At 37.5% G+C, this 16,741-nt stretch overlaps 1 protein-coding gene across 2 annotated transcripts in view; it reads right to left on the minus strand.

The window, feature by feature from the left end:
* Nucleotides 1–16,741, minus strand: part of SLC41A2 (solute carrier family 41 member 2) — a 56,258-nt gene that overhangs the window by 4,205 nt on the left and 35,312 nt on the right. For both annotated transcript variants that reach the window (XM_040596475.1, XM_040596477.1), the window contains 2 exons: nucleotides 7,210–7,341; nucleotides 6,090–6,238 (listed from right to left, as the gene is read on the minus strand). In XM_040596475.1, the coding sequence (XP_040452409.1) occupies nucleotides 6,090–6,238; nucleotides 7,210–7,341 (281 nt within the window). The remainder of the gene's footprint in view (nucleotides 1–6,089; nucleotides 6,239–7,209; nucleotides 7,342–16,741) is intronic.

The raw sequence follows: 16,741 nt of genomic DNA on the forward strand, positions 1-16,741 counted from the left end.
GCATATTTATGAAGATGATTTGAATCTTTCATGTCTATATTAGTTTGTACATTAGTTGCTGTGATTAGTGAATTCCAACACCAAACTGGAAAAAAAGTTTAAGTTACATATTTGCATATGATTTTTCACATGGGCATTATCAAAATTCAACTATTAATTTAGTATGTAGAACCAAGACCTAACGTCCATTCAAATATATTTTAATTCTGCTTTACTCTCAACCTTACATTGACTCAAAATTCACCTGTAACGTAACTATGGCAAGATCTGGTAATCAATGCATAAGAACTCTTAGAAATCTATGAAATTCAAAGGTAGGTTTATTGATTTTTTAAGTATAAGTGAACCCCCTCAATCAAGGATCTCTAAAGACTACTGCGTCCTGACTCTGACATCATTCTCACCAGATTTATGGTTTACATCTTCTAGTGGTTTTGACCCTTCATTAGAGTTAATTTTTAAATTATATGTTACATTTCTCAGGTTTTAAATGGCTTTTGATGTCATCATGTGAAGCTAAGTAGTGGCTGTAAAACGCTCATCATAGATCTACACTGAACTTAACTTGCTGAATTTCCATTGTCTACAGCCAGAATTCTGTAGTCAGGGAAAAGGGTAGGGTCTACATATATTTTGCAAAAGAAATTTTTCTCTACTGTCTTCTCAGGCAGCATATCTGGCATGAAACATGTCCAGGGGAAACAAGTCACTATTTCCTGCACACATACAGAAATTGCCTTCCACGTCTGGCAGCAAAGAAACCACTGAAGAGCAAGTTCGTTCTTGCTGCTGCTGTGACACTAGCTACACTGCGGTACCCAGACAGCATGGCATACATTTGTGTAAGACGAAAACCTCATCTAAGTAGAAAAAGAGGATACCATTTTAATTGAAGTTGTTTCTAAATCCATTTGACTATATTTATATAATTTTGAGGGAAAGAACCTTTTTTTTTTTTATTCTACAGTTTCAACCCAAATTCCCGAGGCTGTCTTGATTTCTTTGTACCCTTGCCAGACCCCCCGGCTGGCCAGGACAGTCCTAACGGCAGGCGGTTTGTCAGCTGTCTGAGCGAGGAGTCCAGCCCAGACCTCTGAGCGCTCAGGTATGCTCAGCCGGCACTAGCTGTCGCACATCTCACTGTGTCACGCTACAGACATGAGCACTTGAAGTTCAGCCTTCTGGAGGCAAAAATCACCCCTGCTAATGACTGGGCAGGAGCCAGATTTCTACCACAGACAGCAGCATGCCTGGAAGTGAAAGGGCGGTTGGGACCCACATTCAGATCCCAATGAATCTGGCAAATCTGCTTCTCGTGCTGCAATGAGAAAATACTGAACATGCGGAACTGTCCAGGTTTGTACCTTAGTTTCCATATTTCCTTGAATGATTTAGTCTTTTTAGCAGTCATATGCTCTACACTTCGGAAGTAACCTTTCCTATTAGAAAAAGCAGTACTTAAAATGCATCAATATTTTCTCAATAAACACAACCTTCCTCATCTCTCTATAACGTACAGTATACCTCACGAGTTATTTTTCCACATCCAAGAGGCCCACACCATCGTTAGAACTCTCACGCTAGTGAGAAATCCAAGACGATTTTGAAGTGAGCAGGAAGTCATTACGGGCAGTGCCGAATTCTTGGCTGTCTGTCGTCCCCAGACAGCCCTGAAGCACTGCCGGTTACTTCATAGCAGAAGGACATCTGACCTTCGTCAGATAAGAAGGACTGCGTTTTGGAATTACTTATTTGCTTGGTAATAGCTCTGGGAATCTCTTATTGTTTGTTTATTCCCCAAGTCTTTAATGTAACTGTGTGCTCAGATTTGGTTAGGAGGTGTGAAAATTCCTCAGAGGGCATTTCACTGGCTCCGCGAGAGCGTGCAGAACAGAGGCCACCTTTGAACGCTCAGAGCTCTGCCAGGACTGATGGCTTGGGAGTTCCATTCTGCTCTCATTCTACTGCAGGCTGACAAGACAGAAGATGAAACTTTGCTCTCAGTACGTAGCCTCACACAGTTAAAAATTACTTGTGCCGTTGTGAGGTATAAGAGGCATTTCAATTAAATGTTTTTTCAATTGTTGGTCAAATGCCAGGTTGTAACTGCATGTAGCATAGTGGTAGGTGCTTGCGTGTGACTTGGTTTTGTAAAATTGTCAAGAAAAGAGTACTCGTCTTAAATAGAGGCCAGTCACCAAGTCCAAAACACATTTAAAAGTCAATATATTGGTTTTCATTAATGCACACTGGCTTGCCCAGATACTGTACACTGCATTATGTGAAGTACCCTGCATACTTACAGGGTACACCTTCCCCATAATATTCTTTTTTTTTTTGGTATTTTCCTTTGTATTTTCCCCTGCTGCTGCCGTTCATAAATGCAGAACAGACTCTTCACTACAGAGCTAATTCAGACCTTTTGAGCTCAAGCCTAAAAGTTCTAGTTGAATGCAAATTAATATAAATATTTCCGCTCTCTTCTCCACCTTTATGAAAATAGAACTGTGAAATCTTAGCTCCACTAAAGTTAAAGGCAGTACAGCCTTGAATTTCAATAGAACCAATTTATAACCTTCATTGAAGAACACTTCAAGATTATGTATTTATTTAAGGAACAGAAACAATTGTACTATTAAAGGTAGGAAAATTAAAATCAAAGAAAAGAAAACGCTTTCTGGATTTTCTTAAGCCTAGAAATCCAGAACTGTTTTGTTCACAGAGAATCAGAGAGAATGCAGATTATAATACTGGCTACTCATATAAAATATCTTAATTTAATGATTTTTAGAAATGACATATTCAGTGAAAGTGTACTTTGTTTTACCACATAGTGTATTTTTGGTCAATAATAACTAAATCATACTATTGCTAATATACAGCATGTCATATTAATTACTTATTTTCCATAAATATTTTGATGAAATGAGATGTTGGGGAGATAATATCTAAGAACAGGTAGGGAGAAGAGTGGAAAGAAGCTAGAAGGCATGGGTGGTGAAAAAACAAAATCAAACAATAAAAGTAGCAGAATTGGATGAAAATGAAATTATCTGATTGGAACTTCAATAATACTGCATAGAGTTTGCAATACAAATTAATTCCATTTTATCCCTTTGGAAAGAAGAATGTTGAAGTTTACAGGCAATATGAAAAAGTCTTGTTAAAATGCCAAATAGAATTCACACATATGTTACAAATTTACTTTAGAGATAATGTGGAATAGCATAAACTTACAAAAGAAGACAGAAATATAAAAGTCATAATTAAAGTTTTTGTATTAACATTTCCTTGATTTTTTTCAGCTTACTATAACATTCCAGTTCTACTTTTGCCATTTCTTTAACCACTTCCTCTCCATTTTAAACAAACACAGAGCTGGACAATCAGAGATAATAAAGAGATCTTGAAGTTAATTAACAATCTCAATCAGAACGTAAATAACAAGCTCAATGTAAGTAAGGAACTGGAAAGGGCAAAGCAGTGATATTAAATCTCCTCAAACACAGGACTGACCATAATTAACTCTCATCTTTGGGAATCACTATGTACTCTTAAATTATCAGCTACCACCTCAAACATAAAAGATGCCGCCTGAAAGCAGGCTTGTAATTTTTGACATCCATTTTCATATGCCTTCCATTCAAAGTGAAAATAAATGCAAAGTCCAATATAATATAAAAAAGGTCTAGAATGCAGATCTCTCACTGCTCAAGACTGTTAATGGATTTGGTTTGTTCATAACTGAAATGACAATTAGCTGTGAGGTTTTTCAGTTTTACAGAACTGGAAAAGCTCTCATTGGGACAAAAATATAAAATAATAGAAGTAATAGGAAAAAAATGGAAAAAAACCAGATCAGTAGATGTCAGCTTATGCCAAAAGAAATGGCAGCTTGAAAATTGTTCTTTATTACATCCAGGTGCATAGATGATGTCACTGAAAAAAGGGAAGAGGAATGAGTGCAAATATCTAAGTGTTTTCCTTGAAAAAGGAGAAACTTAAAAGCACACAGTTGCAGTAGGGAAGTGCGTCAGACTGACACGTAAATAAAATATGTTCAAGATTTAAGGGTTAAAGCAAGAATTGTCACCCTGAAAATTTTAAATCTGCTCTAATTAGAGGTAGCCAAAACTACAATAATCACTACTAGAAATTTGCCAGAATAATTAAAATGGGGAAAAGAATCTATTAAATATTTTAGAAGGTGTTAAAAACCAGGGGGTTCCAAATTGTAAATCTGTCAAGACCCATGAGAAGTTATAGTGCACAATACAGTTACTGAGTTTTAAAGTAAATACATCTCAAACAGCCTGTTATGGCTAAAGACAGAGGGAGAAGTAATCTATAAAAGGGAGCAGGGGAAAAAGAAAAAAAGCTGTATGTCTGCTTTCTAGGTGAAAAAAAAAACAAGAAAATCAGGTGTGGCCTTATGGACTATAATGGAGATGCACTACTGCAAAACTGAACAATCAGACCTTGCATTTATAAAAACCAACTTTACAGATGTATATGTGCCAATGCTGGGTCTGAATTACTGCGTCATCTGAAAATCCTACTCTAACGCCTTAACTTGGTTTTCAGGTGAACTTCTGCATTCACACATCTTACCCTATCCTTTGCTGCTGAAGGAAAGGTTGGATCCCTAAACACATTATGATTGCAGTTCTGTGAGCATGAGGACTGTATGGCTTTCATATGAATTCATGCTGATTCCCATGTGAAATCTCTGAAACTTAATAATGGCTGAAATCACACTGCAGTCTTACCTTCAGCTGAGGCATCAACTCTTTCCCCAACCTGGTTTTGTTAAGTTTATAGGAACTGAGAATCACTGAGAGAGCTGAGACTTAGAAAAACTTGACTGAAATGGGCTAAAGGATTCAAAAGTTATTAGAAAGGACAGCCAGCCAGCCAGCACGGAGTGAAGGAATAGCATCATTTCCTCAGGTAAACACATCATAAAAGAAGCGATAAGGATGGAAACTAGCAATATTATGTAAGATGAAAATGAAAAGTAATTTATAACTTTTAGTATGACATTCTCACTTGCAAAGGTCGTAATGTTATGGGTTATATTCTACCAAAAAAGCGTAGAATTCTCATATGGAATTAAAATAGTAGCAGTTTTTGAAACCCATCTTTATTGAAATAGTACTGTGATAAACACAGAAACACAATTTAGAACATTTAAAATCACAATTTTAATTAAGGATTAACTGATGATAATGTTGTTTGTATTTTAAAACTAAATTGGTCACATTTTGAGAAGCAGTATGTATAATTAACTTATGGATATTTCAACTGTATTTTTGTGGTGTCACATGAATGGTCAAATTTTCTTCTTAAGGTACAATGAAACATCATAATTAATTCAGCCAGATTTTAGCTAAAAATCAGCAGTGGATTTTTTAAAAAATATATATTTTTGTATTATTGATTTCTCTAAGTAAAATTATATCACCGTGAGACATTTCTATTTCAAATGGCATCTTTCAAGAGCTGCCCTTGCTGGGTATGAACAGGCCACTAGGTAAGATCAGCCAAAACAATGTTTGACAATTAATGCAATTCCAATTTCTTGTACAATGATCGCTGTCAGACTAATTTCAATTTTAATAAATGTTAAGAATGCACCAAGAAAGCCATAACATTCTCATCTACTGCATATTTGACTATGTTAAATAAAAGAGTAACATGAACCACTTCATGAGGGTTCTTTCAGAGTTTCCCTTGATCTGTTCATTATTCATAAATGTTACTTTTCCTTCTCTCCATCTCCCCTCTAGCTGACTAAAATGAAGGGGGTTTTAGATGCAACGGTTCCAAGAAGCACATGAAAGAGAAAGTACCAGATGCGTAACTGGGAAATAGTGCAGTCAAGTGTCTTCTGAAAAGCACCCAATATAGATACACCTGTGTAAGCTGTATATAGGTGGAGATAATTAGTTACTTCAAAACTGTACTGAAAGCTTGTATTAACCCATATTTTCTTGTACTATTAATGAGATTTCAGAAATCAGGTAAAATACAATTTTCTTCAAGAACTTAATTTTATACAAGCATTTTTAAGTTTTACTTGTTCTTACCTGTAGCAGAGCTGCAAACAAATATACTGCTATAAAGATTGGAGTTAAAGAAGTATGGCCGCTTTTCATTAAGTGGATAGTGTACAAGAAAATCAGGTGTCCAGGAATCACCAAAAGAAGCAGAACTTGGGCTGATTTGTTATTTACTCCTACAATAAAAAAAAATATCCAAATTTCTGTTAAGCTCTTCTATTATTATATCAGATTTTTCTTAGTTTCAATATAAAAAGCAGCTTTGGAATCTCACGGCATTGACTATTGTGGAACAGCAGGCATTATTTTCTGCTAAAAGCCTCCTCAAGGATTTTCACAGGTGGGGGAAAAAGCCACCTCTAGCATCTGCCAGAAATGTTAAGCAGGGCCCTTCCAGAAGAAGGTGCAAACTGCTTTCATTCTGTACTCGTGTAATACCATCTACTTTTTTTGGAGCTGAAGTGACCTCCTAAGACTTCCTCGGAAAGAGAGTGTTTTGGACACCATATTCAAGACATCCTCAAAAGTATCTTGCATTTCTAAAATGTAATCCCACATTTACCACTTTCTCATCTGTTCCAATTCATACATAAATATGAAAGTGTAATACGTGCTGTTGACACATCACATTTCACCACAGTTACTATGTTATTAGGAAAGGAGGCAATACAGGGGAGGAACAAGCTGTGAAGCAAGAATTTAGAAAGAAAATGGCAAATGGCAAATGGAAATCAGGGACTTGGCTTAGTGATAACGTTAGATATAAAGTTTTGTCCTAACAGCAGATTGCTTTGAACTTCTGAAGTTAAACGACAAAGGTCAGAAGCAGGTAAACAAGCTAAGGAAAAATGAAGGTTGAAATTCTTCCGAGTGGCTATCACAGTGTCCTGCCTCATCAGGCCCTGCCTTCAACCCTTGCCAGGGTTACACCTTTCTCTGTGTTTCCCTCTACGCATCACCTCCTGCATGGAGTTCCTTGTGATTCTCACAGGCAAACAGCTGCAGACAGAGGAAACCGCCAAATCTCTGTTGCCTTTGAATTGCATACAAGTTCAGTTTGTTGCTGTTTCTCACTGCTGGTACAGTCTGGCATACAAGGAGGGGAAAGAGAAGACATGAGACAGCAGTTTTAACAACTAATACACACCTGTACCATAATAGGTTCTGCATGGATAATAGCAACCCTTGGCTTCTTCTGGCAGCTCTCCAGGAATGCTATGTAAGTGGAGGTAGGTAGAAATTCTGCTAGCTTGAATAGCTACTAGATTACCACCAATACCTGAAATACAAAACAGAACAGGTGGTAAATTTTCAACTATTTTTTTCTCTAGTAGGCCACATTTTTGCAACTTTATCAACTTCCTCTGTTTACCACAGTCCTCTACACACAAAAGTCAAAAAAAGAAACATATTTAGAATGTATATAAGTTATAGCAGATTAACACCAAGCGTTAAAATAAGTCAAAAAACTTGGGCTATGATTTGGTGTATCACTGGATATTTGGAATATCTAAACTGGAAATCTGGATATTCGGAGATTGGTTTTAATTCATGATAAGTGCGAAAGATTCCTCCAAAAGGTTCGATCTGACGCGTTCTCACAGGTGAAATCCCTTCTATTGCTCCCTTTTTTTTGGAAATCCTTCTTGGATCAACAGAAGTACTACATAGCTGTGCTGTTGCTGGATTACCTTCCTAGGTCAGTATTGCTGGCAAGTATACGTAGCATAAAGCAGATGCACTCACCACCACAAGCACAAATGCAGATTTCACACACGGAATTATAGGGCTGGAGAAGACTTCAAGAGTTAATCTATTCATTCACGTTTGTCACAGAGCAGAATTAACTATAATCTTCTGCCATTCATAATTCAGGGTGAAAGGACAAGACAAGTGTCTGAATGATTTTAAAAAGAATGGTAGTGATGAAGATTGTTTTCTCCATGACAACCGTTGGTATACTTCCCATTAGAAAAGAGATTTCAGTGAAACCAATCACCCTAGGATGTGAAGTGGCTGGCATTGTTACAAAGTCATTGTCAATACTCATGGAGATCAGGAGATATCCCTGATGACTGGAAGAGGGCAAATGTCACACCCATCTTCAGCAAGGCACTGGACAGTTCCCCACAGCTTCCTCCTAGACAAATCAGCAAGTTACAGCCTGGATGGGTAGTCTGTGAGGTGGGTAGGAAATTACCTAACAGGTCACACTCACAGGTAGGTGATCAATGGTTTCTAGAGGAGGCTGGCAGCTTGTCACAAGTGGGGTCCCCCAGGGATTGACAGTGGGCCCCGCACTGTTCAACTTAGTTCATAAATCACCTGGATGATGGGACTGAAAGCACCCTCACCACCGAGTAGTGAGATGGACACATCGGAAGGGAGAGCCATCTTACAGAGAGACCTGGACAGGCTGGAAGACTATGAAATTTAACAAAGACAAGTGTTAAGTCCTGCACCTGGGACAACATAACCAAAGAGCCCAGACCAGGCTAGGATCTGCAATGCCGGGGAGCACCTTACCGAAAGGGTAAGGCGGAAGAGATGAACATGAATTAGCAGTGCACCGCTGAAGTAACAAAGGCAGACTGGGGGCATTACTAACAGAGAGAGAGATGAGATCATCCCACTCAGCACTTGTCAGGCTACACCTGGAGCACTGTGACCAGTTCTGGTCCCCACAATTCAAGAAAGATGTGCACAGACTGGAGAAGGTCAGAAGGAGGGCCATGAAGATGATCAAAGGACTGGAGAACCTGCTCTATAAGGAAAGACTGAAAGAATTAGGTCTTTTCTCCCTGGAGAAGAGAAAGGTATGGGGAAGACCTCATCACAGTTTTCCAGTACTTAAAGGGCAGCTACAAAGAGGAAAGAGGCTCTCTTTTCACAAAGAGCCACACAGAGAGGACAAGGGGCAATGGGTGCAAGTTGCACCAGAAGAGCTTTCATCTCAATATTAGAAAAAAAAGTTTACAGCAAGAATAATCATTCACTGGAATAACTACCCCAGGGAGGTGGTGGAATCCCCTTCAATGGAGGTTTCCAAGATGTGACTGGACAGGGTGCTAGATAATCTCATTATCCTTTCCCACAAAAGGTCAGACCACATGAGCTTTCAGGCTTCCTTCCAACCTAGACTGTTCTATGAATTTTTACGTCAATGAATAGAAAACTTAATCAACTTGTTATATCTATGTTACAGAATGCAGTGGCACTAGCATAAAATCCTGCTGTTGTTATTACACCCCAGAGCTGTCTGCTTGCATATGAAGCACATGCTTACATACACACACACGCAGATGCTTTATACAGCAGTGGGTTGCTTGGAGAAGATATGATTAGGCAGAAGTAATGCAGATCTTGTCCCCATTTGAGAAGGAGAAAGCCCTTGTTTATTGTAGTTGAACTGATTTGTTTATCTGATGCTTAGTGCTTTCTTTGGTTGCAGAACAAATACCTGCAGCCACCAGAAGACACTATTTGCCAAATCCTACTGGTGACTATGGAGTGGTTATGACAAAGATCTAATTTTTGTTAGTAAACAAGCAAAGTAAAGATCTTTAACTGAGAAGATTTTCTGCCTCACCACTGCTTAAAGACATTTAATGGCTGAACCTAATAAGAAAGTATGACTTTATGCAAAAAGCTTCAAATACAAATCAGGAAATAGTATTAGAAAAAAATCATGGCGTTGGCAGAGATGACTGTTCATCAAACTTACCTGCATCTTCCCAGTCAGGAGATACAAGGACAAATTATGAACTACCAAAAGGCTGAGGTGGCATTTGCAAAGAAAGTTAAAATAACAGTAGGGGTTTTTTTCAGACAAACTACAGAAAGAGAAGTAAAACAAGGGATTTATCCAAACTATAAAAGAGGCTTAAACGATTTAAACCAATCTAAGTAGAGTCCAAAGTCTGTCCTAACTGAGTCTTCTGGCTAATGAGAACAGGGTATGGAAAAGGAGGCAGAACTAAAATTAAGGGCCAATGCACTACATTTGGATGGGGATCAGATAATTTCTGTGACTGAATTATGAAAAAGCTGTTATGTAAAACTGCTTCTTAATAGAGCTACAAAGCTGGGGATGGTGCCATATGACTAGAAAATATGAAACAGTTTCTGCTTAAAAAAAGAGGCAATAAAAGCAATCTGGGTAATTACAAGCAGTCTAACAACTGCAATAACTGATACATTCAAAACAATATTAAAAGAAAAAATTAGTAAACTCTTCTCTCACTATCCATATCTTTTATATAGCACTATGAGAAGCAATAAAAGGTAGAAGAAAATAGGGCTGTTTTTCAAGGTATGTTTTGAGATTTGTAGCAATGCAAATATAAACCACATTGGCACAAAACCCCTAGATTTCAAGTATTTCCTAGGACATATTCAATTTCCTCTTGTGACTGATAATCTTCTGCTTCAAAAAATTCAGATAATCAGAAATATGACAGATGATCTAGACCTCTTTCCCTAATTAAAAACAAGGGAAACTGAGTGAGAGAAAAGAAAATGGAAATTCGTCCATTTGAAATGGCAATAAACAAACCATCAGACAACAGAGACACGGACGAGTCTATGGTGGTCATAGATGGTGGACAAGATGGGTGGTCAGTCCTTTGACAGATAGCTATTACATATCTGTTTACTTTTATAACCATCATTTAGATAAAGTATGCCCCAAGGCCTGTTTTTCATGTAGATAAGAAGAAAAATGTTTGAAAATTATTGGAAGTGATTCCAAAACAAACTGGTCAGCCACAGGATACTGGCAAAAATAGGGTGCACCTGCTCTGCAAAGTAAGCTGACCTGCTAACCAAAACAGTCGGTATGGAGTGTGATTTCCAGAGGTGCAACATTCACTTTTCTATTTTAATTACAGCTAAGTTGAACATATACAATCTATTTTAGCTAACTGAAAATACAATATTCGTATGTTAAGCAAAATTATTTTAGAATTCATTCAGTCTAAGTCTCAACAATCCAGTATCAGTGGTATGTTTTTAACTTACAGAAAATAGGCAGGTGTACTGCAGTGTAAAAAGCTTCTAGAATCCATACATTCTGCTCATCTCACAGCTGACGATGTATGGTGAGGGACAGCAGCAGTCACACCGTCTTTTAGTTCTGTCCATTCATCTACTAGTTCTTCCTTCTAATTATTTTTGAACCTTTGGGCCAATTTCAACCACATCTGACCCAAGGATAGAGATACTAACTACCTCCAAGTATGGTTAAACGAGATAACAAAAAGGAAACAGTGGCTAGGTAAATAAAGAAAAAGATTCAAACCCATGCCTTCGGTGAGACAAAGGCAGTGATGTGAGCAGCATAAGCACACCAGCTGGCCAGTCAGCACCTAGCTTGGAGCTAGGCACGATGCCTTTTGCTCAGCCAGTACTTCAGTGACACAGAAGAGAAACAACGACATAGAAAGCAGAGGGAGAATGGAGAGAACGTTGTGAGCAGCGGGTATTTGCAGGGACACGAGGCCATAGGGAACACTGGGGGTTGAAAGTGCTATCTAGTGCTCTAAAAACTCAGGATGCAAATCAGCACGGAATCTGGTTTCATTATTCTGCCGGTTATACAACGACTCATATAAAGCTGTTGAAGGAATCACTTCAATATGTACAGAGATACTCTGTTTTGTAACAGCAGTTACTGTGCACGTGAAGTTATCTTGGCAGTATCAGATTAATCAGATCCTTGCAAGAAGAAGAAAACAGATAAAATTGTGTAGGTTGACAAGATGTCAATACACAAAACTGATAGTTTCCCAGCGTCTTCTGAATACATAAAATGGTCACGTGCTCAGTAGCTGCTCATACCGTGAGAACCTCTGTAGACATATATGAGAACTGTTTCCATGAGCACTTCAGTCAGGAAAAAATATTTCCTGGAAGACAGTATTGCAGTCATCACAGCAAATACTTTATAACAAACACTAAATTTGTTCGCTTCTTTTCATTCTTGTGAGCACTGCAACACAGAGAAAAATACTTTCTTTAAAAAGTAAAATCCTGTAACTGTTATTGAATTCCTCTCAGAAGAGCAGATGTATTTAACTTCAATATGAAAGTGCTACTTTGTCAATAAGCACAAGAGACATTGTCTGCTAAAGTGTGAAGGATGTCAAGCTGACTTAAAACATTAAAAGAAAATTGAAAACCTCATAATTTTATCGAACCAGTTAAAGGATAAGCAAGAATGCTTCTTCTGAAAATTGTTATCACACTTCTTTGTCTAAAAAGCACAGAATCCCATACTCAAAGCAGAGCCAAAACCATGTCATGTATTTGTGAATAAGCCTACGGGCATGATTCTATTAATCATTATCTGGAAAAAGGAATTCCAATAATAGAAGTAACCATGCTATTCAGAAAACTACATTAAACGTACTTTAAATCAATGCATCTTAAAGAACATTTCAAAGCAAATATGTGTCTCATAACCTTCATTACAAGTAAAAACCCCAGAAGCTAAGGGAAGCTGGATGGGCGTTACTGACACATACTAGTCTTAGACCATGCAATGCTCTGAGTAACACACTGGGCTGGTTTTTTTCACTCAGATCTTATGCTGCATGTTTTGATAAACTGGATAACATTTTCCAGGAAAAACTGGGTGGATTGGCTGATAAACCACAGAGTTGTACTGCCGTTCAGAGGGAACTGGTTAGGCTGGAGGATTGTGTTGAGAGGTATCTCTTTGAGTTCAACAAAAGGGAACACAAATGGGTAGGAATAACCCCATGCACCAGTACAGGCTGGGAGCTGACCATCTGGAGAGCAGCTCTGCAGAGAAGGATGGGGCATCCTGGAGGACACCAAATTGACTATGACCCAGCAATCCACCTTTATGGCAAAAGTCAACAGCATCCTGGGCTGCATTAGGAAAGCATCACCAGCAAGCCAAAGGAGGTGATGCTTCCTCTGTACTCTGCACTGATAAGGACACATCTGGAGCACCATGTCCATTTCTGAGTTCCCCAGTACAAGAAATGGACTTACTAGAGTGAGTCCAACACAAGGCCACAAGGACTGCAGCATCTTTTATATGAGGAGAGGTTGACAGCTTTGACTGTTCAGCCTGGAGAAGAGAAGGCTCAGAAGGATCTTGTCAATGTGTATAAATACCTGAGGGGAGGGATGAAGACACGGGAGCCAGGGGACTTCTCAGTAGCACCCAATGGCAGGACAAGAGGCAACAAGAAAAAACTGAAACACAAGATATTCCATCTGAACACAACCCCCGCACGCGTTTTTTATGGTGGGGGCAGTCAAACGCTGAAACAGGTTGTCCAGAGAGATTGTGGAGTCTCCATCTGTGTAGATTTACAAAATCCTAATGGACACAGTACTGGGCAACCTGCTCTAGTGGACCCTGCTCAAGCAGGGTGTTGGACTACATCTCAAAAGGCCCCTTCCAACCTAAACATGTCTGTGATTTTATAAAAAAGTAAATAAAGCCACCTCTTCCTCCCAACTCTATTTCAGCTATGTTTCAAACGAACAGAGCAAGCACTACTCGCTTATTGGGTTTGGAGAACAGATATATCCATCTAACCTCACCTAAAGATTCTAAATTTTGAATTCTGAGCAGACTTGTATTCCTGTGGCACTGTTGGGACTCCCTTGCTCAGGGTTTTAGTTTATCTGCAGAAGGCCAGGCACCCAGAATTAAGGTGTTCCAAAGCCAAAGTTCACAGTAAATGCAGCCCTCTAGGTTGTATAGTAACCTATCTGTAAATGCTCCAAGGGTTGAATTTGTATAAATTATGATGCAGTAGAATAATGCGACTATTCTTCCTCTCAGACCTTTAATTAAATATCACAAAGTATTGCCTAAATAAACACCACTTTGATATTTTGCTTTATCCTTAGCATATAATGAATGCCTGACAGTCTGATTTAGTATCCCTTATTCACAGCTTGAACTGAATAGACTTACTAGTTTCCTTTCTGCTTTTCAGTAGTGCTTGTCACTATAAATTTGAATGTTTTACAAACATTAATGTATTTATTTTTAAAACATACCTGTGAAGTGATATTTTTGTACTATCTGCAAAGAGCATTTTTCAGTTTTGGACATTCAATGTAAAATATTTAAGTGTTTTCTTCCCAAAATGTTTATGCATTTAAAGCAGATTTCTCTATTATTTCATTTGTACCAATGAATGTTTAGTATTTCTCCAGCTCAGATCCAGAATCTCTAATTCAGGGATTCCAGAAAAAGAGAAGAATTAAGTTATTATTAATCAGTAGAAAATCTGGTTTAAGGTACTTGTTTAGCACCAGAGGAGGACTGTACAATAGGCAAGTGCAATTTTCCAAAGCAGTATTCAATTACCTTATTTATAAAGTCACCTCCTTTCCTGTAGGTCCCAATCTCATTCTTCCTTTTTTTATTTTTCTTAAATATGTATAAATAAAGAAAAGTTCCTGCAGAAAACTGCCTCCTATGAAAGTACTGAGAGCACAAAACAAAGCCTACATAAAGCCTTTAATGACCAGTGCCATAACCGTTCACAAGACTGTAAAGAAGTTGCACGATGGGGCACACAAATGATTGTGTAAGAATGGGCAAACCACATGCATACCAATTCAATGAGATAAAAGATTTTTAGAAATCCAGTTATATGGAGAGAAATTAATGAGCCACAGAATACCATGTTGTTCCCAAGCATCTACCATATAGCTTGCGCAATGGGACTAGAATCAATTAATATCCACATAGGGCAGAATTAGGCCAACACAATTCCCAAATTCATTTTTCTTGTAAAACTATCAAGAGAGGGAAGGCAAGAAGTTTCTCACTTTTGTGCACTCCTGAGCATAACACATAGTTCAAAATAGTTTTGCCAATTACTCTTTTTGGAGTACAACAAGTTGCTTTTGGATGCCATTTATATTACAAAAATAAAATGAAAATGAAGAAAAAGAATCTCAGTTACAATAGTGACCAAATGCTCTAAATTTTTGAATAGTTGTATTGTCTTTCAGAAAATTCAAGACCAATTTTGTCCTGATCTCGCTACCACTAACTTCAAAGAATCATGTTATATACAAGTGAAATACTTAGCTTAGAAGCCTAGCTTAACTAATTACCTTTTTTGGTTGTTTTTTTTAATCCGTATTTCTTTTTTGTAGGATTTCTTTTAATGCTTAAAAATGTTTGAAGGAAAGCAGTTGGAAATTATTAACTTTTTCTATAGGGACTTTTTTTTAAGAGAAGTCTTTGAGATAACATTATATATGCAAACTATTACATTTTATGTTTTGACTCATAAATCATTTCTTTCCTATGCCTAATAAAAAATTGATCCTTGAGTGTCAAAAAATGGTAATATTCTGAATGTAACTGTTGTGAAAACTGATGATTACTGAAATGTAAAAAATTTACAACTAATACTTAAAAGAAAGAACACACATCTATAATACCATAGAATATGCAGATCTACATGTGCAGATTAGTAACTAAAAAACAGTAAAACTATCACCCAATAATGCATCAGAAGTAAATACCCAAAATCAAAACCCTCCTCCTTTTTCATGCCAAAATAAAGACTGAATTATAAAGTTCTCGTACAGTCTATGTGCCTTCTGAGACTATCACATTCTTTCCAATTCAGGATGCAGAAAATTAATTTGCTACCCAGCCAAACTGTTCTACAACCACACAAGTACACTACTGTTTTCCCGTGTAATTTACAGAGCCAAATTTCAGATGCTCAACTCTCTGGGACAATGGTCATCTTCTAATCAAAGCACTACTCTGTTGCGTGAAAGCTGACAGTATAACTATGCCGTAAGAGTTTAAAATATACAATTATTAAAAAATACTTTTTTTTTTTTTTTTTAGGTGGAATGGGTTTTGGGTGTTTTCTTTCCATATTCTCTATAAACAATTTACAGCAAAAGCTCTCTTGAAAAACCTGAAAGTCTTTCATTCAATTTACCATACTAATAGATTAAAAAGGTATGGTTTGGGGAATTTATAACATAAGCTTTACTTTCATCTTCCAGACAACAGGCATTCAGCAAGTTTTGTGTTAAATTTTCTCATATGAGTTTCTTATATTCCTTGATCTACATTTATTCCCTCCAGATATCAAGCACACTTACAATATGTACAGCCAAAGAGTAAGAAATATTACAACAGGTCTGCATTACTCTTTAAAAGTACTGCTTCAAACCATCTGCAAAGGCAAGTTTTTCTACATTAAAGCCTGCAAAGCTTTTCTGATTTTCAGGTGTTATCAGAATTAATTTGCTGAACCTCCATTCCACAAGATGCATAAAAATGGGGTAAAGTCTACCAACATCTTGGTTATTATGCAGTAACTCATGAAATGCAAATACTTAGAAGGTATCTCACAATGTTTTGTCTAAGCATACAACAAAATGGAGAGGAAAATCTCTATCTGTTAACTGCACCTTAGTTCATTTCTGCTGCATATTCAGAAGCATACAATTGTTTAAGGCATTATTTTCATTCTGTGCAAAAAAATCTTGGTGACTTGCAAATTGCAATTCCTGAGTCAAATTCAACATGCTGTGATGCTGTAAGAAGATTTACAAATTTTAACCATCTCGCCCATTAATAAACATAAAGATCAACTTGAGTATCTAGGCTGAAGCACAGCCACACTTGGGCTTAGCTATTTTAT

This window comes from Falco naumanni, chromosome 5, assembly GCF_017639655.2.
Source record: "Falco naumanni isolate bFalNau1 chromosome 5, bFalNau1.pat, whole genome shotgun sequence".
Classification (NCBI taxonomy): domain Eukaryota; kingdom Metazoa; phylum Chordata; class Aves; order Falconiformes; family Falconidae; genus Falco; species Falco naumanni.